Source organism: Camelus ferus, chromosome 1 (assembly GCF_009834535.1).
Source record: "Camelus ferus isolate YT-003-E chromosome 1, BCGSAC_Cfer_1.0, whole genome shotgun sequence".
Lineage (NCBI taxonomy): Eukaryota > Metazoa > Chordata > Mammalia > Artiodactyla > Camelidae > Camelus > Camelus ferus.
Genome location: NC_045696.1, coordinates 63,922,572 through 63,948,509, shown reverse-complemented (window position 1 = coordinate 63,948,509; position 25,938 = coordinate 63,922,572). Strand labels below are relative to the sequence as shown.

General features: G+C 36.6%; 1 protein-coding gene across 4 annotated transcripts in view; it reads left to right on the top strand.

Annotated features, from left to right (window-relative positions):
- The first annotated feature begins 2,724 nt into the window (after positions 1 to 2,724).
- Positions 2,725 to 25,938, top strand: part of OPA1 (OPA1 mitochondrial dynamin like GTPase) — an 83,420-nt gene continuing 60,206 nt past the window's right edge. The window contains exons 1-7 of one of the 4 annotated variants that reach the window (XM_006178955.3): positions 2,725 to 2,944; positions 11,151 to 11,469; positions 12,117 to 12,213; positions 13,931 to 14,038; positions 14,541 to 14,594; positions 15,276 to 15,343; positions 23,542 to 23,652. In XM_006178955.3, coding sequence (XP_006179017.1) covers positions 2,913 to 2,944; positions 11,151 to 11,469; positions 12,117 to 12,213; positions 13,931 to 14,038; positions 14,541 to 14,594; positions 15,276 to 15,343; positions 23,542 to 23,652 — 789 coding nt within the window. In that variant the 5' untranslated portion in view covers positions 2,725 to 2,912. The remainder of the gene's footprint in view (positions 2,945 to 11,150; positions 11,470 to 12,116; positions 12,214 to 13,930; positions 14,039 to 14,540; positions 14,595 to 15,275; positions 15,344 to 23,541; positions 23,653 to 25,938) is intronic. The other 3 variants (XM_014554412.2, XM_006178956.3, XM_014554413.2) reach the window with 3 other exon arrangements.

Genomic DNA, 25,938 nt, shown 5'->3' with positions numbered 1-25,938 from the left:
TGCATTCTTCCTCTGTGGTTTCCTGGAGAAGGAAAGCAGCTAAGTGACACAAAACTGCACCATCATTGTTATTAAACTCTCCCCACCCCTCAGGAAAGCATGTTATAATCCACATCAACAAACATTTACAAATCATTTCTTAAGAATCCTGGTCTGGAGATACTGAAAAAGAGTAAAACTCAGCTCCGCTTTCAAGGTACCGTGGTCTGGCTAGAGAGACAGACACTCATGTAATAAGGTAAACAGTGTGACTGAGTACACACTGAGGACCAAGAAAAGGGGGGAAGTTCTGGTATAGGGCAGAACTCTAGCATAATCAAGTGGGCTTAAGAAAGATAGTTCTGGAGAAACAGAAAAGGATGTACTTCTAAAGAGAAAAACTGAGGCTCAGGAAGGCTTGATGAGAAGCTATTGGGAAAGTCAAGTATGAGGGGCCTGAGCTAAAGTGTAGCAATGGGGGTAGAGGTGATACATCATTTGAAAACATATTTCTGAGTACTTAAATCAATAGAAAACTAAATGCAAAAATGAGGGAGAGCAATCAGAGGTGACTGGGATTTCAAGCCACAGTGAATCAACAGTGCTAGTGACAGTTGTGGATATAGGGAAGCTAATTTCGAGTGGAGATGATAATTCTGGTTTGGGATTGGTGATTAATGCTGAGATATTATTGAGTTATTCAGGTGGAAAAAATCTATTATGCATTTAGAAATCAAGTCCTGGAATTCCAGAGGGAGGTAAAGCTTACAATACAGATTTGAGAGTTTTCTTTATAAAGGTGAAACTGAATCACATTAACCTTTGTGAAATTGTGCAAGAATTGAAATTGAAATCATTTGTAAATTATTAGATCCACATTATTTTATAATGTTTGTATTTTAAGACTAAAAGTATAACCTGCAGTGTGATAATGCAGGAAAAAAATATAAGGTAGAACACTTTCAAATAACATGATTGTTTACATTGAAAACCTTAAGAAATCAATAAAAAAATAAGCCACTGGACATAATGAGTTAAGAAGAATCTCAGAATACAAGGTCAATACAAAAAATGTTGTATTTCTGTATACTATGAATTGCTCTTGAATTCTTTCCTATGTGAAGCCAGAGACACTCACTTAGCAGGGTATGTCCCAGGGACTCACCGGAGACCTGGGACATGACCATCCTCTAGCACCCCATTCTCCTGCAACACCTCCAAGAGGCGAATCCAATTTTTTATGGAACAGATTCAGTAGGCTAAATTCTTAGAAGCAGAATTGCAAGACAAGGACTTTGTAAAATGTAAAGATAACTCATATATGAAAGGAGTTACCGTTATTAGGTTTCTCTTCTTTTCCCTAGAACAACAGGGAATTAACAGTAACAAAGGAATTTTTGCGTAACTCAATAAACCTGGAAAGAGCTACAGTTTGTACAGATCAGTATAGCAAATTCCTATTTGCTCCTGCCATTAAAACAGTCACCATAACAAATATAATAAAGAAAATTCCCAGAGTCCTTCATTTGGGAAGTTTACTACCAGTAACTAGATCTAGACTTGGTATTACTATGAATGGATGATACTGACTTATGATTCTGATGATTACAGGGAAAGAAATTTTCTTTGTGTGTAGCATGTGTAGGGATGGTACCCTTAAAATGAAGGGAGCACAAGGCAACTATAATTTTGGTCCTGGCTATGCCACTGATTGACTTCACTACCTTCCATAGGTTAGGTCCCCAGTTTCCACATAAAACATAAAATGTTAAGAGTTGGAAGGGGAAAAGGGTATTTAAAGTTATAGAACTGACTTTAAACTACTTAGGGAGATAATGAAGACAGAAGAGAAAGGGTCTAGGATCTCCAACCCTCCAACTGTTGAGAGGTTAGGCGGAGGAACCAACAAAGGAGACTTGGGGGGGGGGGGGTAACAGACTTGAAGAAAAAGGAGACTGCGATGTCCTGAAAGCCAGGAGAGGGAAGCCAATTAAAGAGAGTGCTGAACACCTAAAATTCTGAGCTGAATGCAGAGAAGTACAGTGATCACCGGCAATATGCAATTTTTGCAGAAGTTGACAGCAGCAATTTCAACAAATTAGTGAGATTAAAAGCCAGAGGAGAGCCGGTTAAAGAGTGAATGAACGAAATCATTTTTGATGACTTTATAAACTCCACAAGCTTATTCCAAACCCTTAGCCCATCTAATCTGAGCCCCACTCAGATCTAACCTTCAGAGATTCTAAAGCACTTAACCCGTCCATGACTCCTCCCCCAACTTCCCGTTCTGAGGATATTAAAGTGTTTTGTAAACAAAGACGCCGACAAAAGCGCTCAGGGGCGAAGGGTGGGGGGAAGTCGTGGGTTTTCATTACTCTGTTCTATTACTCTATTCCTACACTGTACGCATTTTGTATTCCCTACGCTCCTCCATACTCTCTCAATATCAAATTTTCTTAAATTGTTAGCCACCTAGTGAGAATTTATCAATCCAGACTTCATGCCCTTCAACCCGCCAATCCCAGCCCAACATCTCGACCCGTCCCCTCTCCAAGCCTTTAGCCTGAGAGGCTCGAATTCACCTTTCCGACCCGGAAACAAAGAGGGCGAGGCAGGGCGAGGCCCGGTGAGGGAAGCGAAAATACATTGGTCCTTCCAGAGGCTTTGAGCGCATGCGCGAGTCCTCCCCGGCCTATTTGTGCTGCCCGCCTAGGAAGGGTGGAGGGGCTGGTTTTCCTGACGGACCGAGTACGGGTGCCGGGCAGGCTCTCGCGGAAGTCCATTCGCCATTGGGAGGGCCGCAGAGGCTGCTGTGTGCCCTTGTTCCTGAGGGCCTCTTCCTGGGTCATTCGTGGAGCAGGAGCCGGACTGGGGCTGACACCGGGGCTCCCGCGTGGCCGCCTCGGCGCCTGTGTGACCTCGTCGCCGGTGAGATGTGGCGGCTACGCCGGGCCGCTGTGGCCTGGTAAGTGCGGGCTCTGACCTGGCCCTGTTATCTCTGGGGACTGCAGAGAATGGGGCTGTCCCCTCACTATCTTCAGAATGTGTAGGTAACTCTCAGGCTTGGCAGGGGGCGGTTGGAGGATTCGGGAATATTTTTGAGGATCCAGAGTGGCAGGAGGCCTGACTCGGCTTACCTGAGGTGCTGGCCCCAGTACTGACCCCTGTCCCTGTTTCTGTGCCACTGGAAGATTCTGGGCGCTTTTCAGTCTTGGCCTGTCTCTGTTGTCCTTTTGTGCCTGCCGCTTTCACCCTTCTGTCCTCGCTGTTATCTCTATCTCTGCTGGCTTCTTGTTTCTAACCCCTCCTTCCCCGGTCTCTGGCTCTATCCATGTGTCACCTTTTCCGCGTCTCTTAATTCTGTCTTTTTCTTTTACCTACATGCCAGGTTTACATTGCTTTTGCAGGTACCCGAGTTCTTCTCTCGGGGTAAGTGGGATTCTGCTTCATTCCTTAATCCGCTGAATGAACATGATTTGGAGTTTGATCGGGAGCAGTGACGCATACAGTGTCAGAGATAGTGATTAGAGATAACCTCTTAATAGCAGCTTTTTTCAGTGTTTGGGGAGGGAGACTTGATTTTTGGATGCGAGGTGGTGAATGTGGCACCACCTTTCTAATCACTGTGTTATTGTTGCCCAGGCCTGGCTTAATCCTAAACAGAAAAATCGTTTAAGTATTTACATTTCTATGGATTACTGTGTGCATTTTAATGAGTTTAAATTTGACTTTAATTAGCACACGTGTTCTTGTATTCTTAGACATCTTCAGGTTTAACTCATTGTTGCAGGCGTTTGGTTAGAAGTAACATGCATCAAGCAAGGTTGGAAAAACTTGGTTTTCCTGAATGAACTCAATCTCGAAACACCTGTCTTGGTTTTTTTTTTTTTTTTCCCCAGAATGTTTTAAGTAGTGCAACAAATAGTGTTCATAAGCAATGGAATCCATTTGTTGTATGAGTCTAAATTTAGAACTAAATGGCATACAATAGGTATCCTTTTAGTCAATTAGAATAATTGAGTAAGTTATTTCTAACCTCATGGAATTTTAGTTTCTGAGTAAATCCACAGCCCTCAGTACTGAAGTAAGTTATTTACAACTATTTCTAATTTCTAATATATTTACTGGAGAAATATATCTAAATGTCTTTAAGTAAGAAAAGACTTTGCAGAAAATAGAGTACTTCGTTGGAGCAATTAAGATACGCAAGACAAACTTTAAAAATTGAGTTTAAAAAAGGCTGCTCAATAACTGATTATTGTTTATTTAATTGGATGCTGTCAGCTAAATTGTTTCTAAAGATACTTTCGATTCCATAGTCATGGCTTAAAATGTCTTATGTTGATATCACAGTTTAGCTACCTGCAAAGTAAAGATGTGGAAGGTCAGAAGCCCCAAGATCCGGAGTTTGTCTTTTGATGTAGTTCCTATGCATGTTATGAAGGAGTATATTTAAATTCCTATTCTTTAACAGATAAACATTTTTTGACATAAATAGGTGCTCATAGATATGTAAGAAGACCGATGGCCACCATTTATTTAGGTGCAATAAATATTTTGTGTGAAATTGTTGAATACTTTAATTACATACTAAGAAATGGTATATAGGGTAAAAGAAGATGGTATATGGGTGAGAATAGATGCTTTCTGGGGTGGGGGTGGAGGAGCCTTATTTTGCATCACATTTGATTTTTAGTTTGGTCTAATACAGAAGTGTATTTTCAAAACCGTTTTCCGATATTGCTACATACTTGTCTAGCATTCTTTGTTCCTAATAAAAATTCTCAGGACAATTTAATGTGTGTGTGTTTGTGTGTGTGTAGGTATCCAGGTTTTCCCTTCATGGACACTTTTAGGATCTTGGCCTTATCTTAAATTTCTCAAGGCTTTATCTTAAATTTCTCAAGGCTTTATCCGACTACCCCCAACCTAGATCTGGCTTGGTACTCGGTGTGCCTTTCTGTTAAAAAGTCAATTCTGGAAAAATTTTTCTTACTTTGTTTTCTCCCACTCATTTTTTTTTCTGTTCTTTTTCTTTTCAAATGCATATTAGATGAATATTGGTCTTCTTAGATTGATCCTGTTACCCATGATTTCCAAAATATATATGCATATCATCTTAAAAAAAAGAATGCATGTTCCACAATGTGTGTATGCATATTTATTTTTAAATTATGTACATGTACCTTTGTACTAATTAATTATTTACCTTATAAATCTACCCTGACATATTTTTGAAGGATGAGATACAAGAAGTATTGTATTTAGAAGCTTTGGTACTTTCTTCCTTAATCCCAGTGGGTCATTTTGTGTAGCCCATGAAATGCATTTCACACACCGCCCCCACTTTGGATACCACTTCTCTGAGTCACTTAACTTCGCTTTCATGGTTTCCACCTTTTTTCTTTGTCTTCTAAGTTCTGGAGAATTTCCTTAGTTCGTTTTCTGGTATTGCTCGTCTTTTTTTTTTTTTCCAAAACAGCTTTAATTTCAATGAATTCTTTTTTAATATTTATTAAACTCTAAAAGATATGTTTAATTGTGTAAACTTTGTATTGTTCTTTGATTGCTATTTTTAGTGACAACCTGCTTTTATTACTTACCTGCTTTATCTTTTGGAAGCCTCCCAAGAATATTAATTAAAATTTCATATCTCTGCTTTTTTCAGGATTAATAGTATTGTTTATCTTTGACATCCTCTTAAGAGCTGCTAGTTTTCTGCAAGAGTCTGGTTATCTAATTATATTTAAACATGAAGGACTAATGATTGACTTAGATGCCTTGTGTGGGTTACCCTAAATGAGAAGGCTGACATAGCAAACCGTGTTTTAGGTGTATGATGTATCATCTAGCAGGCTTCATTTTAGAACTTTTAAAGAGTAGGCAGGCGATCTGATCGTGTTACATATGCCAGCATTGTTGGGGCCCGCTCTGGGAATCGCTCCCTGGCCCCCCTGCACACATATACACACACTCTGGAGCCTTAGCTCTTCCCTGCCAGGCTGCTCAGCCTGTGGGCAGGTGTTGCTGTTAGCACTCAGCTGCATTGCAATGGGGTGGAGGGTGACCCAGACAGCCTTTAATCTGATGGTGCTTCAAGAAATCTCAATTTCTTCTCTTTACTCACTTACCTGTATCTCAGGAGGATGCTGTTGGGAAAAATAGTCCCTCCTGAAGGAGCATTGATCTTTTAGAGCAACATCATGAATTGGAAGCTCTAGAAGTAATTCTTGACATTGCCTTTCCAAGCACTAGGATTTTGCTTTGAGTCAATTATCTCTTCCAGGGGACTAATGGAAGAGCATTTTTCATGTAGTTCCTGGCTTGGGCTGCCATACACACCCCCGTCCCTGCTCCCAGCGACAGCTATTGCTGCCATTGTGGAAATAGGAATTTTAGGGGCTTTGAAGTAAAAGAGGGAGAAAATAATGAAAAGCCAAAACATCTTAGAGATATGACCACTGAGACCTGGAGTTCATCTACTTGGATATTTATTTAGATTAACTCCTTTCTAAAATAAAAAAAATCATGTAACTTTTGATACTTAAAGGGCTATATTAGTGGAGGTTAGTGTGCTAATGTTGAAATGACATTTATTGAGCATTTACTCTATGGTCATTCCTAGGTTCTTTTTTCTTTCTTTCTTTTTTCTTTCTTTTTTTTTTTTGGGGGTTCTTCTCTCAATAACATGTTCATTCAGCAAATTTATTGAATGTCTGCTGTTTGTGAGGCATTGGGTTAGGCTTTAGAAATACGGTGGTAGGCAGAACAGACAGACAGGATCCTGGCCTTATGAAGATGGCAGCTTACTGGTAGAGACAAATTTTAATCCAATAATTATAATACTAATACAAATTTTTTAAGCACTGAAGGAAAAGTAAAGGGAGCAAAGAACTGTAGCAGGTGGACCTGAATTAGAATGAAAGTTCAGGAAGAGGAGGGAATGCATGAGGTGGAACTGATTGTGACAGGAGTTAACAGGGGTAGCAGGAATTAAGTAGGTAGAAGAGTTTATCCAAGTACGGTAGATATCAACGCCCTGAGGTGGGAAGGAGCATGGTACAGTTGAGGAACTAGATGACAGCTGGTCTGGAAGGAGCTTGGATATGGGTTGGAGTGAGGCAGGGACCAGCCTACATAGGGCTTTATAGACCAGGAGTTTGGATTTGATTCTAAATGCATGGGAGACAGTTCTGCAGGTGAGTGCCAGTGATGAGACTTTCATTTCAGAGGAATGCTCTGGTTGTGCTGTGGAGAACATATTGCTACAGACTGTTGTAGCAGCCCAGGTAAGGAATAGTGGTAGTGGAGATGGGAGACGTGGAAGATTTGAGATCTATAATGAAAGCAGAAATAACAGAACTTGACCATGAGGGAGTTATCAGGAATGATCCCTAACTTTGTGGCTTATGTAACTGGATGGATGTTCATGTCATTTCCTGAGCTAAGGAGTGCCAAGGGTCAGGGCTTCAGGAGGAAGGAGAAGGAGGGAGATCATGGTTTTGGACATCTTGAACTTGAGGTACTCTTTTGGTATCTTAAGTGCTGATGTTGAATAAGCAACTGGACACATGAACCTGGAATGTAACTATTTGTATTAGACATAAATTTGAGAGACATGGGTATGTAGATGGTCAGCTGAGGAAACAGGCGAGGGTAAGATTGCCTGGGAAGAGTGTGTGTGCAGTGAGACGAGAAGTGCATTTAGATCTAAGCCAGTTGAACTCCCAACATTTACAAGGTAGTTGGGGAGGTAGTGACTGAAAAGGAGTAGCCAGTGAAGTCGAGTAAAACTAGAGTCTGCCCAAAGAAGAGGGAGTTCCAGCAGTGAGGAGCTGCCAGCATTGTCATACATTGCTGTGGGAGAGAAAACGAAAACTGAAAAAACAAATTCCCAGTAGAAGGCTTCGGGGCACTTGGTAAGAGCTGTTTCACTGAAGTGAGACAAGTGGAAATCAGGTTGGTGCGACTTTGAATAGAACAGAGAAGTGGACCTTTTTTTCTTTCTTTCTCTCTCCTTTAAGATGGCAAAGGCTTGATTGTGATCCCTGAAAAGGAAGGAGGAAAGAAAATTCTGAACAGAGTGATTTCCCCTTTAATGGGAGAAGGAGTAATTCCTGTAATCTAACAGGGATTGTGGGGCTAGTGGGGAGCTGGTAGAGGATGGATGTAGATGTGGTCAGTGGACAGCATGTTTCCTTCTTCTGATAGCTTCCATTTTCTTTGTGAAGTAGGGGCAGGGTTGTCTCCTGAGAGCTGAAGGAAGTTTGGGGGGATGTGGGAGGTTAGACGAGAGTGGAGAACACCTGCAATAGTCCTAGAAGAGAGTGAAAGAATGAATTGATGAAAGATGAGAAGCAAGATTGTCAGGCAGTCTTGAAGGCCTTGGTGAGATGCCTGTTCAGTTGGGTGTGGTTTTCTTCAGTAGTGCTTCATTCCCTTGGTACAGGCAGGGAGAAAAGTGATAAAATTCATTTAGGGTTTGTATTTTGACAAACAGGTGAAACAAGTCAGAGGGCAAAGGAGTCTATAGAGTATTTGTAAAAGAGTTATTTAAAATATGAACAGGAGAATTCTAAGGTGGGTAAGTGGGTAAATACCTAAGATGGACACTAACAGATAAGGAGAAGAGTGAAGTCTCTCAGTGACTTGGTTGTCCCAGTAGGATCAAAGATGCTTATAGTGAAAGGAGATATGGTTTAAGAAAAGACACTTGAATTTGCAATTATTGTCAGTGACTCTCTGATACAGCCATTAGCCCATTTTAACATTCTGAGGTTTTGATGAGTTCATAATTTGCCCTTGATCACATAGCTAGTAAGCAGTGAAGCTGTGACTGGAACCAAAGGTTATCTAACTCAAAAGACTAGGTGGGTATAGGGAAAGAACTAAAAGAAGTTTGAGCTAAATGTTACGGACCCGTGAGCTATTCCCCCAGTTGGTTCAGCCCTTGAGTTTTTGTATCTGTAAGTGGTGATGTTCATCTTCCCTGGTAAAACCTCATGGCTACTACTGCTCTTTCTGTGCCTCTTGTGTTTGCTCTGTCACTCTGGTATCCACCTTTCTCTTTCCTTGCTCCTTGCTGCCACCCCACTGTAGTCTCATATCTGGGCAGCTGAAATAAGGTCACTTTCTGTCTTCCTTTCTGATCTACTTTTACCTAACATTGTGTCTTTGTCATTTCGGGCTGCTATGACAAATCACCACGTACTGACTGGGTGGCTTAAACAACAAACATTATTTCTCACAGTTTTGGAGGCTAAGAAGTTTAAGATCAGAGTGCTGGCAGATTTGGTGTCTGATGAGGACTCACTTCATGGTTTGCAGATGGCCATCCTTCTCTCTGTGTCCTCACGTGGCAGAGAGAGTGGTAGAGTTCTAAGCTCTTTATCTCCTTATAAGGGCACCAGTCCCATCACGGGGGCTCCACCCCATGACCACATACAAACCACTAAATTACCTCTGGGTGGCCTCACCTCTAAATACTGTCATGTTGGGGAGTAGACTTCCACACATTAATTATTTGGGGGGAGTAGGGGGTCACAAGTACTCAGTCTATAGCACATTGCCTTTAATATTTTCTTTCATTACTGTTTAATTAATTTTATTCTACTCAGAAACTCTCAGTGGCTCCCTATTGCCTACAAAGTAAAGCTGAAGCTCAACCTGATGTTCCATGTCTCCATAGTGAGCTTTTAGACTCCTCTCCCATTTCCCCTCCCATAGCGAGCCTTCTCAGGCAGCTCATTGGGCCTCTTCCCATTTCATTGTTTCAGTTCCAAATCCCTCTCCCTATCTGAAATGCCTTTTCCTATTTTTGACCCTTCAGTTCCCACCTAACTTAAGATTTACTTTTTCTTGGAAATTTGCGCTGACTACCTCATCCCCCAGGGATCGCTTTTATTCCTGTAAATCCTTGTACCATTTAACTGTCTCTACTGCTCCCTTGACATGGAGGCATTTGTTGTTTTACTAATTTTTATGTGTGTATAGTTGCTGGGATGGAGCCCATTTAAAGCTAAAATGAGGACTTTTGCTCTTTATGTAGGCTGAGTTTGAGGCCATGAGAATTTAATTTCTTGATTAATAAAATTCTACTTATTTTTATAAGATGCGGGAAATTATGATTTATCTTGGAAGCAGAGCTTAAAAAAAAAGTTTGGGATGTTTACCAAGTTGTAAAAAGAAGATAAATGTATTTGTGATCAGAAGTAACCTTTACCTGTAGAGTTACAAATCAGCTGTGTGCCTAAACTGGCAATGTGTATTTTCTCCTACAATTAAATCCTATTTCCCTCAGGTTTCCTGAGTTAGAAGGTTCCTACAGAGCCTTGAATCAGAGCCAGGTCCAGTGTCATCCCCCAGGGTTCCAGAGGAGGTGGCAGGTGACTCACAGTGCCACCTCATCCTTTTACCTGGGGCCACACCTGGTTTTTGTGTCTACTGCTTCCCAGATCTTATCCACTGGCATCTGTCATGGAAAGAATCTGGGCTCTATTGGCAGACTAACGTGAGGTTCCATCCCTCTTTCACTGTTCACTTGTCATTTTGCCTTAGGCAAGACACAGTTTAAAAAGGCAAATTGGTAAAATAAGGATACTTACCTTACTGGGGCTTTTTGAGAGTTAACAGTAGCATTTGTGTAAACATCTAGCATATTGCCTGGCACTTAGATACTCCCTCTCCCCTACTGTCTTTCTTTACAGCATTGTTTCTGTGTTCCTTGATTCCTTTTTCTTAAGATATTTCTATTCCCCTGTGATTAAAGGAATTAATAGTTTAAAACTCTTTAGAATGGGGCCTGGCCCACAGTAAGCACTGTGACTATGTGTTGAATAAGATAATCAGGTTATGGTTGTTGGTAGGAGGCTTTCATTCTCTGCCAGGAAGGACAAGAGGGAAGAGCTTAGACAGTAACATGTATATTTAGATTCTTTTCTCTTTGGAATGTTTTCTTTTTCCTTTTTCTGGGGAACCAGGTACCTGAGGTATCAGTGATTTTTCCATAATTTCCATCCCTCAGCTGTCTCAGGATTGTGAGACTTAGATGAGAGGGCAAAGAATAGCTGTTCTAAGCTGTTGGAATTTTTGTACTTGAAAGCAAAAGTTTGCTTATTTCCTTTGAATTATTTCCCTGTCTGATCTTTCTTCCACACCCATTTTTCTTTCAGTGAGGTCTGCCAGTCCTTAGTGAAACACAGCTCTGGAATACAAGGAAACTTACCACTACAAAAACTGCATCTGGTTTCACGAAGTATTTATCATTCGCATCATACTACCTTAAAGCTTCAAAGACCCCAATTCAGGACATCATTTCAGCAGTTCTCCTCTCTAACTAACCTTCCTTTACGTAAATTGAAACTTTCTCCAATTAAATATGGCTACCAGCCCCACAGGAATTTTTGGCCAGCGAGAGTAGCTGCAAGACTCTTAAAACTTCGATATCTCATACTAGGATCTGCCGTTGGGGGTGGTTATACAGCCAAAAAGGTGAGTTTAAGTTTCCTATTGCTTTTCCAATTATTCCAGCATGATTATTTTACGGTTTCATAGCGTATATCATTTTCCTTTAGTGCAGTAGAATACAATTAGATGTTTTCTGAGTGTCTACCGTGTGCTGAATTGTTTTACTGGTGCTAATAGGAAAATGCTCTCTGACTGTTACTTACTATAGGAGATGCTAATGGCCTAGCGGAAGGAGCTCTGAGCTGGGAGTAAGCACACTTAGGTTTGAGTTTCGGTTTTGCCATTTAGTAGCACAGGCAGGGAAGTAAGTGGCATGTTCATGCAACCACTTCTTGGCAGCTCTGGGACCAGAGGCAAGATGTCCTGACCCCTGGTTTGTCTTGCTTCTATTCCTCAGTGTTTAAAGCCAAATCATGAAACCTGTTTGAAACAGGAATATATTTTGAATTTTTACACTGTCTATATTTAGTAAAGCAACATTTACATGTTTTATGTGGTTGTCTGCTAATTTATTTTTAGAAGAGCTGAGGCCACTTTGTTCTAAAAATTTTGAACATAATACATCACTCTTAGTAGATTAGTGTGTTTTAACTAAAGAAATTTAAGTACTTTTTCTTTGTATTTTGTGTGGTATTCAGAGCATTTGATTAACATGCTTTTTTATCTTTTAGACTTTTGATCAGTGGAAAGATATGTTACCTGACCTTAATGACTATAAATGGATCGTGCCTGACATTGTGTGGGAGATTGATGAATATATAGATTTAGGTTTGTATCAACATTAAAATACTTTTATTCGTCTTATCTTTAGAAAAGAGAGAGTTTCTTAACTCATAAGTTCAAGGTGTAGCAGTTTTATTTTAATGATAAAATTAATAGAGAAAAAATTGGTAAGAAAAAAAATTATCCCTTAGTTCATCACTTTAACACAGCTGCCATTATCCTTAAGAAACAGTTTCTTTTCATTGTACCTATTTTGTGTATGTGGTTATTATTTTCGTTTCCTTTTTAAAAAGTATATAGTCATAGTGAACACACACTTTGCTCTCTTTTCTTTTGCTACCTTCCACATTTGTCAGCATTTTCCATACTGCCAAGCCACCTTCTTGAACATCATTTTCAGTGTTGTATGTTACGCAGAACAGATGTACTGTGCCCTACCTAATTAACCCTCTTTGACTGGATATCTTAGTTATCTGTACTTCTTGTAACCGGATTCCTTACAAGACTGCTGGTGTCCAGAGTAACTTCTCCTGTTAGTCAGCCATTGTTCCCCTTTTCTAATAACAGAAGAGAAAAAAGTATATTTGATAGTTGTGATTGCCAGTAAGTCATGGTGATCTTTTAAAAAAAATTTTTTTTTTCCTGATGAAATGATTTTCGTCAAGTCTTTTATTTAGGCTTTGTGTTGGCTTTTTTAGATTTTAGCTTAGGTGTATATGGGGGTGGATTTAATCTCTGCATGCACTATTCACAGCACTTTCTTAAAGATAAAACTGCTGCCTTGACAAAGATATTTGCAGGAAAAGCACTCTTTGAAATTATTTTTCTAACATTTATGAGGAGAGCTTTTTAACTTGATACATTCGCCAGTACCACAGAACAGTGGCTGAGAGCCTGAATTCTGAAGCTGGCCTGCCTAGGCTTAAACCTGACCCTGCACTTTGTTCTGTGCTCCGATCCTGTTACTCACCCCCTGTGCCCCATTCCTCATCTGTAAAGTGGGCTCGATGATAACTGTTTTGTAGGATTGCCTTGAAGATTAAACGAGTTAATGCTTTTAAAGCACTTAGAATAAAATCTGATACATATTCTTATTTTGAGAAACTTTGTGTGTTTTGTCTTTTCCAGAGAAAATTAGAAAAGCCCTTCCTAGTTTAGAAGACACATAAAGTTGTACCAAACTTTGACAAAATTGTTGCGTATTTATAAATGAAAGTACTTAGTCACTTTATAGATAAAGCTAGCAAAAGTAAGGGCTTGTCTTGGGCTTGTAGACAGCTTTTTATGTTTTGAAATGGTAACAAGTGTGAATCTTCTTAGGGAATATGAAAGGAGAGAGGAAAGTAACTGAATTCTGTTCTTGGACTTGAACTGGGATTTCATCACTTTTTTTTTTGTATTCAGGCAAGGTGCTACAAATGATTTTTTTTTCTTTGCCTCTTTGCTATGACTTCCAAAAGGTACTTCTATACACCAATCCAGTGTTAACATTAATACAGTGCTTCTGTCCCAAGGCATTTAACTTATAAATTAAAGATACTCCTCTAAGCCATATGTTTGGTGAATATTTTTTAAAAATTTTCATGGCCTGCAGAATATCACTAGAATAACACATTGTTTCAGATATATGTAGCAGTTGTAGTTGTAATGGAGAAAAATGGAAAAAATATTTTTATTTAAATTTATATGTGGTTATTTAAATTGTATGTTTTAATAATCAAATTCTTAATTTTGAGAGTATGTATTTTTTTCTTTTCTCCAGAGAAGATTAGAAAAGCCCTTCCTAATTCAGAAGACCTTGCAAAATTGGCACCTGACTTTGACAAGATTGCAGAAAGCCTCAGCTTATTGAAGGACTTTTTCACCACAGGTAAGGAAGGACTTGTGTTTGATCTCGTTTAAAATGTCAGAAAATACAGAGGAAAAATACTTAAGATGTATTCATTTGTTTATTACCATGTTTTAAATGAAAACATTTAGTACAAATAAAGACTAGGTTTTTGGAAAAAGAAGATACACACGAAATTTTGTTGCTCACTGGTTTTAATTTTTGTTTGGCCAAACAAAATGAAAATTTGCAAGAACTTAAACATGCTTGGCTTTAGTCAGTGAAAAAAAATAGCATTTGTTCTTGACAAGTAGGTGAGACTTCCTGTGTGTTTACTTTTCCTAATTGGTTAGAGCCAATTTGGTGATTTTAAAACAAATTTAATTATAGTAGACCATAATGAACAGAATTTACTAAGGTTAATCCAGGTGTATTTGCCCAATTCTGCCCTATCATGCTATAAATCTGAGGTCTCAGACATCTTTGTTTGCTCATTCCTGTTAAATTTTACATTTCTATTTCCCCCTTTGCTGATTTTTCACAGGTCACAAATTGGTTAGTGAAGTCATAGAAGCTTCTGACCTACTTCTCTTGTTAGGTGTGTAAACAGATATTTTTGCTGACCTTAACATGCCTTTTAAATGCTTCTAATAAACTAGTTGCAAATAAAATTGCAGACCAGATATATAATGCTGCTTATGCTGAATTTTAAAATGCCAGAATTATATTGGGCAAATTCATTATCCTTTAGGTGGAAATAATAAAGTAATTATTTTTTGGTAAAACTAAAATTCCTAGATATGTATCTATATTATAAGAGTAAAGCTATTACAAAGAAAGTTTGCTTAACCAAAATATTTTCTTGAAACTGATCTGATTGTTTCTGACAATTGAAACGAAAAGTCATTTTAGTTTGTCTCATCTGTCCTGTCACAGTTGACATTTTAAATTTAACTTTTTTACTGTATGTGGTCTGTAAATGGCAGTTGTGTAAGGCCAAACTGTAAGTACTCTCATGTAAAATAATCCTTATCAAAGATTGTCTTATTTTTATTGTAATTTTCAGTGATATTTTAAACAATCAGTTAAACACATCCTATAATATTTTTGAACTTTTTTCCTTAGGTTTCCTTTATTTCTTAAAATAAGAATAGTTTCCCAAAAAGTGATGTTTCCTCTAGAAATACATTTACTTTTCAACTGACTAAACATAATTTGGAATTTAGTTTAGCCTATCGACATCACTGGAGAATTAAAGGATCGCATATTTATCTTTAAGGTTCACCTGGAGAAACGGCATTTAGAGCAACAGATCCTGGATCTGAAAGTGACAAGCGTTATAAAAAGGCAAGTGTAAGGGAGCATTCTTCACATAGATAGTCTGGAAAGATTTTAAAAAGTTTTTATCTACCTGGAAGATTTGAAAATGGTAACATCTGAGGAACAAATATACAAGCATCCTACAAAGGTATTGTTATTAATCTTGGTATAAAATGCAGCGTATTATGTAACAGTTCTGGAAATATAATGGGAGGAGCCCATTTCCCTCAAACGTGTCTGTGAAGCATTAGTTTCAGGGATTGTCCTCAACAAAGGGTTTTGTTGTTAAATATATGTGGGGGAAAGCTGGTATAAGTAAAACAAATCAGGCTTCTTTTCTTTTCCCTGGAATTTCTCAGACCTTTATATACCCGTGTGCATTGTGAATCTCTAAGATAAGTCAGAGTATGCAGGGTTTTCCAGATTTGTTTAACAACAGAACCCCTTTTCCGTGAAATATCATCTAGGAACTAATATTTCATGACATACATTCAGGGGAAATATTAAGGGAATAGCAAGTTCGTTACAGTGATGGGGATAATAGTAGATAAATAGATTTCTGTTACATTGGTAGTCAACAGAATTATGTATGGGGTTATTTAGGATATGTTAATTTCAATACATGTAATAAAATCCTTATGAAAGTTTTAGGAGAATTGCTGACATTTTCTTTTGGAATTGGTAAGATAACTGCTTCCTTGGAATTTTTTAAAAAATTAATACCTAGATAGACAGATATCTGGGAAAAATATTCTATGAACATTTTAAAATTAAATACTGAGAGTTTTTACGATTTTAATACATTGAAGTAAATAGTTCATTTGGGAAGCAGGAGGAAAATAATTCCTGTGTGTAGGTTTCCATCTTGTTTCCTGTCCTTCAACTTTGAACTTTTTACATGATGTTCCAGGTTTGAATTATATTTTCAAAAGATTTTTTCTTTCGTCTTTTAACTTGATCTTTTGGAGAAAACATTTCAAAATGTGTGTATATGTGTGCATGTGTATTTTAACTTTTAATTTGATCATTTTTGATACCTTTTCCATTGGCATTATTTTAACCAAGTGACCCCCTTGACTATACCTGCTGGGGAGAAAAATTTGAATAAAAATTAACCTATGATGCACAGCTTATTTTGAGCCTACACCTTGGCCCTTAATGCAGATAGAGTTATTGTGCAGAGAGGAGCTAATCTATCTGGGGTGAAGGAGGCTCTGTTAAGGAATGGAAGTGTGGTTTTCAAGTGACAAGATTTCTTGTTGCCTAGATCAGTTAGGTGAGGCCTGCATCTCTGTTCTTTTCTGTTATGGCCTAGGATTGCTTTGGTAAAGGAGAAACCTGTTTAGGGCTGACTTGGATAATTCCCTTAAAATCCTGCCAGGGTGATAAATGAGTAGTAATTGATAAATGATTAGGAGCTCTGCAATATAGAAGAAACAAGAGACTGGATCTCTGGGAATTTGTATGGATTTCATTTTATGCAATAGGCTTCAAAGCAAATGTATTGCTTTATTTTATAATTTACTTTGCTTGAAGATAAATGCTCTTGTAGACTATTTCTTTTTAACTTTTTGCATAGCTTATGGTGGTTATCTTACCCATTAAAAACTTACCAGTTATTTCCAACTATTTGTTCAAATGCTAAATCTAGAGTTCTAATTAAGCTGTTCTCATTATAGGCGAAATCAAATAGTATTAAATGTTAGTATAAATATTTACTATACAGAAGAAGTATTTTCAGCCTCAATTAGTGGTTTTGAATTCTGTTAATATGCAGCATTATGTTTTCAAAGCTTGACTATTACCTGTGATATTTGAAAATACTGAACTGCTCAGATAAGATGGAAATAAACTGATTTTAAGAGACTTGTTTATCAATTGGTGGTTGAATGTAAGCATGGAAAGGGAGACCTTAGCAGAAGCCTTTTTGAAATTACTCTAAAACTCAATAGGCAATCAGGTGGTATGGTGTTCAGAGTTTGAAGCAGTCATGTCTCAGCTTAAAGACTGTCTGGTTTGTACCAAAGTTTCTGGCTAGACTTCAGGTAGAAATGTAAAAGTAAATGTGAATCAGATTCTTTTAAAAAGTAGTGATAAATTAAACACATTTTTACAACTGGAACTAAAAAAAGATTTGTTCTTTCTAATAAGAGAACACATCTGGAGAAGTGTTAGCATGTCAAGGGATAGTTAGGAGCCTTTCAAAGTCAACTGAAGTGAAAGTGACAGGGAACTGAGGGAACATAGATGTCAGATTGACCTGAGTTAGACAGAATGAACAGCATGATGGACAGATTACCTGTGGTTCCCAATCTGGGGTCACTAGACTTTGGGTCTTCTGCAACGTTGTAATTGAGTTCTTCAAAAAGTCAAAAAAGCGTGTATTCCCACATACTGCTGCCCAGGCTAATGAAACATCCAGTTTCTTTGATTTTGCCTGGATTTATATTCATTCAGTTTGTGGACACTAGTTATGTTATGTTGATCAAAAGTTCTGATTTTATTTTTGAGAAATAAAGGAAAAATAAATAATGGAAAAATACTGAAACAATTTTTTAATAACTGCTTTTAATCAAAAATTTGAAAACTTGTGTCCACTGTAGAAAAATATTAGAGCCCTTACTGTGAAATGAATAATGTTCTTGAGTCTTGATAATAATATTCAGGAGACCTAAAGAACTACCTGAAGATGAATTAGGAATTGGAGTGGCGAGCCTTTTTTAGTGAATTAATGGACTAATCTGGTTTGTAAATCAGCAAATTTCTGTATATTGGTCATAATACATGTAGATGACAGGACCAGTTAGTGTATCTTCTCTTTTTAGATTTAGAAAGATTGTTGTGTTTTAGTGAAAATTAACTTGCTAAATGAGACATTTTATTATTTGTACTTTTGCTCTATGATGTTTCTGATTGGTCATAAACATATCACAGAAGTAAGGAATATTGTCTTTTGGAAGGTTACAAGCACATTTATAATTAATAGAAAATATTTGGAGGATCTTTTAAAAGTCCAGATCATAAAAATGGTATTACTGTTTTAAATATTATTAACAGTAATTCTCTTCCATTCCGTGTGTTACTCTAATTCTTATTTGTGTGGCTTTACTTATTTTGTACCTCCCAGCTGAAATAATCTCTTTTCCCTTTTCTTTGCCTAATTTTCACTCATCTTCAAAGCCCAGTTCATTTGTCACTTTCATGAAGCCTTCCATAACTATTTTAGTCCCACTAATTTTACTCTTAATGTTTAAAACATTTAACAGATGAAACACCATTTACTTTGGCTTTCATTCTTAATATTTAATGGGCTATTTCTGTCACAAAATCTCTGTACTCAGAGCACCTAGGATAATGCTGAATTCTTAACAAAATTCCTTGATTGATTTAACTCAGTAAAAGAGAGGCTAACTTAAAGTAAGTGAATTTGATTAATGCTAACAAGAATGGGCCCGAAGATTTTATATAATGTGGGTTTGTTTTTTTTTCTTTTTTTTTTTTTTTTTTTTTGGCTCTCATTACCTGTGAATTTCTCTTGGCCTTCAACATTTGGCAACTATTCAGGAAAATAAGAAGGTGAAGGTAGCGTGTATATTTGGAATTCTGAATTGTGACAAAGCAGTGTTACTTAAGTAGGATTTACATTTCTGGGATTCCTCATGCAACAAATAATGTAAACTGGCAAAATGAAGTTTTCACAACCAGCACCATCAAGTAGCCACAGATTCAGGAAACTTAAGTTTCCTGAGCAGCTGGCAACTAGCAAGTATAGTTAGTTAGATACTTATTTTATTCCTTAATAATAAACATACTTCATTTTTATGTCATTTAAAAAACATTGAACATATACTGTATACATAACACTGTTTTTAGGTAGTAATTTAGAGCAAAGGGGATTTGATAGAAATTGTAATATTGACAAAAACTATTGGTAATTAACCGATTTGTTCATCTCTTAAAACTATTATTTGTAGAAACTGTCCAAATAGTAAAATAGAATATGGTATTTCTGAATTGAAACAGGTTAAACAATACAAGTGGAAAGACATGTTTCCTGCTGATATCTAATAATAAACATATTTTAGTTGGCTATGCATATCTTGAGCAGGATTATGTATTACTGGGGTTGGAGAAAAATAGGAAAATAGTTCTTTTTAGCTAGTCAAATAACAGAATTATTCAAACTTTGAAAAGTAGATTAGTTCCTAGGAATATTTTTTACAGGAAGGGGAAAGAAGTCTTCATTGTCAAACAGTTCTTTTCATGGCCCCACGTTACTTACAAGACTGATAAAGCTGGGTTGACAAGCCTTCCCTCAGAGGCGCAGATAGTAACTGTTCTAGCTTGGCAGGCTCAGGGTCTCTGTGGACTGCTCCCCCAGCCCACTGTAGTTTGCCAGCTCCTTCTCTAAAAAGTACGTTACATATGCCCTCCAAAGTTTTGTAGTCGTCCCATTTTTCTCTTTTAAATATAGATTGAACCTGATGGGTCAAAGGCAGTTTGAAAGTAGTGAGACTACAGAGCTAATAGGATGGTATCAGGTGCAGACTTTGGAGTCACACTGCCTGTATTCAGATCCTGCCCTTCCTGCTTTCTGAGCTGCACGACCTAGGATAAGTTCCAGCTTCTCTGAATTTCTGGTTTCCTTTTCAGTAACAGAGGGAACTCGACCTGATAGGGTTGCTGTGAGAATTACATAAAGCTCTTTAGCGCAAGACCTGGCACATAATAAAACTAAATATTAATAAATATGATGATGACAGTGATGATCGTTACTATCTTACACTTTGAATTATTCCTTCAGTTAACAGCATATTAACATTATTTGATTAATTTCCTCCCCTTTTCTTAATTTCTGTGGGAGGCTGTCTGGGAATTGTGATGAGTGGGAAAATGGATTGTACGGTTGATGTGTAGCTTATTTACAAAATAAGCATTTTTTTAGGAAACTCAATTTGGATTTTATGCTATAAACTTTGTATTATTAGGTAAAAGTAGGTTATCATTTAATTCATTCAATTCATTCAGGCAACAAACGTGCGCCAAGCCCTACTCTGGGTGCTGGCTGTGACACATGTAATGTGTCAGGCCTTATTCTACGTGTTAGGTGTAAAAACAGACTATGGGCTCTGCTCTGCTATTAATTTTTAGAATGCTATTAACAATATAATATTTTAAATGGATGCACATATATATACATAATTATATATGAATATAATTTAATTTTATAATTTACAATATAATGAGTCATTACTTTAAGATTTTAAAAAATCTTTTCTATGAACCTCATCGACTTTTAGAGGTATTTGCAGCACTTTCAGTTGATGCTTTGGCTTCTGGAGTAACCACTGATTTTCTGGTCTGACATTATACTTTTTTAAAAAACCAAGAACGCTATGCATGAAATACAGAACTATGAGAGCTACAGGGTCAAACTGACAGTGACCAGGAGATGTTTAGAGAGTATTTTATCTGTGGTTGTTTACAATAACTATTGTTATAGACAAGAATCATTACAGCTTTAATATAATACATGTCATTTTAAAAATTATGTGCTATTTCTTGAGAGAAAAACTTCTGTACTTGGGAAGATATTGAGTAAAAGTATTTTGTTCATTTAAGGAGTGTGCCCTGCACTCTTAAAGGCACACACAATTCCTCCTCTTCCTTGTTCCACATGAGTTAGCTTTAGAAATAGCCCATCATTATTCAGAGAGAGTTGATGCCTAAAACTGGATAAAGGTAAAGCTTTTTTAGTCATGTAGTAAAGTGTAAATAGCTTTTTCTGTGTCTAATTCTTGTTCTCTTCCTACTTTTTTCAGGAGGTAACAGTTAATTTCAACTATCTTCACATAACAGTGCTTCAGTAACAGACTTGGAAGGAAAGTGAGGTGTCACTAGAAAGAGGGTGTTTTTCTTGTAATGGTGTAGATATTAGAGTATTTATCATACAGTTTGTATATAGAGATAAGCGATGGACTAGGGAGGGGTGGTTAAGCTGTAAGTAAAAAGAATCATGTGCCTGATAGACCAGCACAGTTAAGAAATGTGGAATATTTTCTCACTGCTTTGATGTTTTATAAATTATAATACTGGTATTATGTTAGTTTAAACACAGGCACACTAATGTAGAAGCCAACGTGAGAAGCCTTCTTTAAAAAGGAGTCACTTAGAGAAATCTAAAGATTTAGATGATTAGGAGAGGTGTTTATGATAAATGACTAAATGAGTAAAAATAAGTTGGATTACTTTTCTTTCTGCTTGATGAAAGTCAGTGATATAAAAAATAAAAAAGGACATTAAAAATTATGGGGATGATGAGAGTAGTGAGTTGGCATTGCATTTCTTTGATAGAGTTATCAATGACCATAAAAGTATTTATTTAAAAGAGACATCTTAAAAGATAACTGCAGGTTTTTTATACATTTTGTACTATTGAATTTGGACACAGATGTTGAAATTTCAGTTATGTTACTTGCCACTTTGATGTCCTCGTACTTGTCATGCAGAAATAACAACTAGTTTCATCCTTTGATTTATAGTAAGTAAACCAGTTTTATTATTGTTGGTATAGTTTAATGTAATAAAACTAAGGAGCAAACAAAATTAAAATCCCCCAAATTGTATACTAATATTTTCCCTTGTTTAAAATGCTTTACTATATTAAAGCTTTTCTATTTGTATTTACTTCTTTTCTGGAAGACTTTGTTAAGTCTTTAGATTATATAAACTAGGTTATTAAGCCTTCGGATGAGTCTACTAGTTAAAATTTGGATGTAATGTTAACCAGTATTTCAGTTTAAGAAAATTTATAATTGTCTTATGCAAAATAAAATATTTTTGGCAGTTATTTTATAAAGCTGTGAAGCTGTTTGAAACTCCTAATTTAGACTATTTTGATAACTGTTAGTTTTCCTCTTTTAGTTTTTATAACTTGGTAAAATTGAGCCTGTTCTCCCAGAAAATATTTTTGTGCAAATTAAAGAGTAACCTCATTCATTGGAACTTTATCTTTTTAAGGTTTCTAAGAAAAATTAGGCTCCCAACCTTGTCAATTCCTAGTTTTTTTTCTTCTGTGTTTCTTGAGATCGATTGTCTGAAAGACCAGCATTTAAAAGCATTGTATAGAAAATGACTTCTATTTTAGTTTCATGCCACATGTGAAAACATTGCACCAGATGAACATTTCATAATTATTAAATGGAATTCATTTTAAACATAGAAATGGTGATTATTTTGTGCATAGGTCCAAACTGGATTTTGTTTCATTTTTATTTTCATAGTAACTTGTATTATCTCCATATCTTAATTATGTTCTTTTATAGTACCTATGCTTTAGTTATTGATATCTCATTGGTTATAGTCTCATAGGCTATTTTTATTTAATGTCAAAACAGCTCACAAAATGAAAATTCATTGAAATCACTTATTTGATGATGTATAAAGTTAAAAGAGTATCCCAAACATTTTTTAAATTGCCAAAAAAATCCCTTAAAGTTTAGTCAAATAAGATAGTGTGCATAGCATGTAAAATATATGAATTAATGTAAAACCTTGATTAACTTGATGCTCAAAAACTTAGTTTTGAGGGGCTGTAATCTTTAATTAATTGAAGACATTAAATGTCAAGGAAAATATAATTAAGAATAAATAATGTAATAAGTAAATAAGCTATTATGTGTTCTCCGTTTAGTCTTATGAAACTTATGGTTGAGAACTAAAAGATTTGGGCCTGTAAGATCAACACTGTTCAAAAAATCAGTTTTGGTTTTTCCCCATATGTGTCGTCAGGAGTATACACTAGTTCATGTTGGCAATTCAAAAATAAGGGTTGAAATTTTTGTTTTCTTGATTTTCGTGTTCCTAGGAAATTTAGTGAACTATAGTGCCGCCTTCCTTGAGCATTCCAGTTAGTCTGGGTTTTACTGTATTTTGATATTATATATCTGGCTCATTTTATTTAGCAAACAGACACTGCATTTTCCTTTTTACTTTTTAAACTATTCTGTTTTATATTTTGAGACATAATTTTACTGAGGGAAAAATGGAAATGTGGTACAGAGCCCAGTTATATAGTGGCTCTAAAGGTATATAACTGAGTTTCCATTTTTGTTATAAGCTGTCCATTCCTTCCTAACTTACATCTGTACCTTTCTTGTGCCCTTTGGTTTAACATTGTTCTCCTCCCCAATTTTCCTCTTCTCCTCATTATAAACTCATGGCAGGGTCTGCTTGGTGAGCTCATTCTATTACAACAGCAAATTCAAGAGCATGAAGAGGAAGCGCGCAGAGCCGCTGGCCAATATAGCACGAGCTATGCCCAACCGAAGCGCAAGGTGATGGATGGTTTAAGGGGGCTACTGATGTGTTCTCACTAATCAGCCATTTCTACCAAGATCATGTCGCCTTAATCCATTCATGGACTCCAAATATGAGAAATAATCTTTGACAAAGTGAAAATATGAAAGATACATAATACAGATATGCAACTTTCCTAGAATAGGTAAACAAACCCAAAATACCAAACACAGGAATTTATTTTCTGAAAATTAGATTATCTGTGAGGAATAGTGGATTTGTACTTAGAAAAGAATTATAAATTGTGGTTTATTTGGTCCCGTTATTAAGTCACCCTAAGTTTGTAGCCAACTTGCCTGTTTATTTGTTCTCCAAGTTTTCATTTCTAAAATGAAACAGATTACTGTCAGTGACCATGTTAAATTGTTTAAAGAATGAAATGTATTTGTTTTAGCTGAAATGAATCAACAGAGAACATTCTTATTTCTTACAGAAATTAACTTAACTTTTGAACAAAGTTATTCCTAGATACTTTAAACTTGTGGCATAAAGATTTTCCACATTTATTAATAGAGTAGGCAACCAATAAATGTTTGCATTGGACCATTGAAAGATTGAACATTGGAAATTTTATATAATTCTGGTCACTTAAAGAACAGGTTTTAATAAAAGTCAGCATAACTCTATACAAATATTTGGCTATAGATGTAATTAAGAAGTCCTTAAATATATGCTTTTCGCTGTTAGTCGATCCTGTAGCATAGATCCCAAGATTAATATTCTAAAGTGACTAGAGTCAAATGAAACGTATGTAATGATTTTAAAATTATACTCTAAGATCTTGAACTAGGCTAGGTGTATTACATATATTAGATCAGAAAAGTTTCAGAGTTAGGTACAAATCTTACTCAGGAAAGAAGATTGGTCATATAATTAGCTTCCTGTAGGTTCTGATATTGAAATCAATCAGTATGGTAGATAATCAGCGCAGTAATTCTGCTGGCTAACCCCATTACGTTTGGTGGTAGTTAACACTTGAGAGTACTCATCATAGTTTGATTTATTGTTCAGTGTCGCTTCCTGACTTTTCTCAATTCCATGGCTGTGGAATCAACTCCTGTGTATTGTTTAGCTTTCAGTGAATGAATAACATAGGTATAAATAGAAAGCAAGTTGTTTTTCTACTTGTGTTAAACCAAGGAAGTCCTTTTTTTAAGTGGTGCTTTAGCATTCTCTGTTCTGTGTGCTGTTGAGAGCACCACCTAAATACTCTAACAAATTGGATGCTTAGGCGGAGCCATCCACTCCTTAGCTTTGTTACAGGAAGCAGGGGAAGGAACTACTGTGTTTTGGTCTGTTATAGTCCTAGTTACAAGTAGTTCTCGTCTTTTCATAATGGTGAAATATGAAAAATGAGCCCCATAGATTTGCTGTTGTAAGTTCTAAGATACGGTTTTAGATTATCGATAAACTATTGAATCTGATGATTTAAGTGGTATCAGTAGTGAATACTATTTATTTTTGACAGTGCCACTGCATAGTGTTCATTTGGGGCCTACTTTACTAGCCTTTTTTCAGGCTTAGAGATATCCTTCCTATTTATAATATTTATCAAATTATCCATGTAACCCTTTTTACTGACAGGACTGTACCTCCACTTGTTTTCTTTATCAAAGTATACTTAGTAGAGCACCAAACAGGGCTTGTTCCTGCTCACTTAGGAGTTATCTTATGTGGAAGTCAGTGGTACTTTAGAAACAATTTATGCTGCTCTGTCATGACATCATTCCGTGTACTGTCCTTAAAGTAGTTTCCTTACTGTCTTCCCCTCGGTTCCTCCTATGGTTAGTACTCGGATGACTTGTCAGCCCTTCATTGTCAGAATGATCAAAATCTTAATTTGATGAGATTTTTTTCATTCCAAGGATTTGCAGTTTACTTGAGGTCCAGAACCACAGCTACTTTTTGCTGCTTTTTAATCATTTTTTTCCCATTACTTGAAAATACAAACAGGCCTTCATTTTTTTATATCTTCTTAGTAGCAGCTAATAGATTTTCTCTGTATTATCTGAACAGAGGAGCTCATGCAGAGACAGTAGATTAAAACTGCCATTGGTGGGTTGCCTCCTATGAGTATGTGCACATACATAGAAATTTTTACGAGTCTTATGCATTTCAGAATGGCCACAATGGCTTGGTAGGAAGAAATACTTAAATTTTTAAAACTAGGCTTGGTTTCGTGAGGAGCTAGTAAAGGTTTTTCTCTTTCAGCTTTAGCTTGTTTCTGTGGAGGGTTCTGCTCTTTCCCCATCAATTTTACAGCC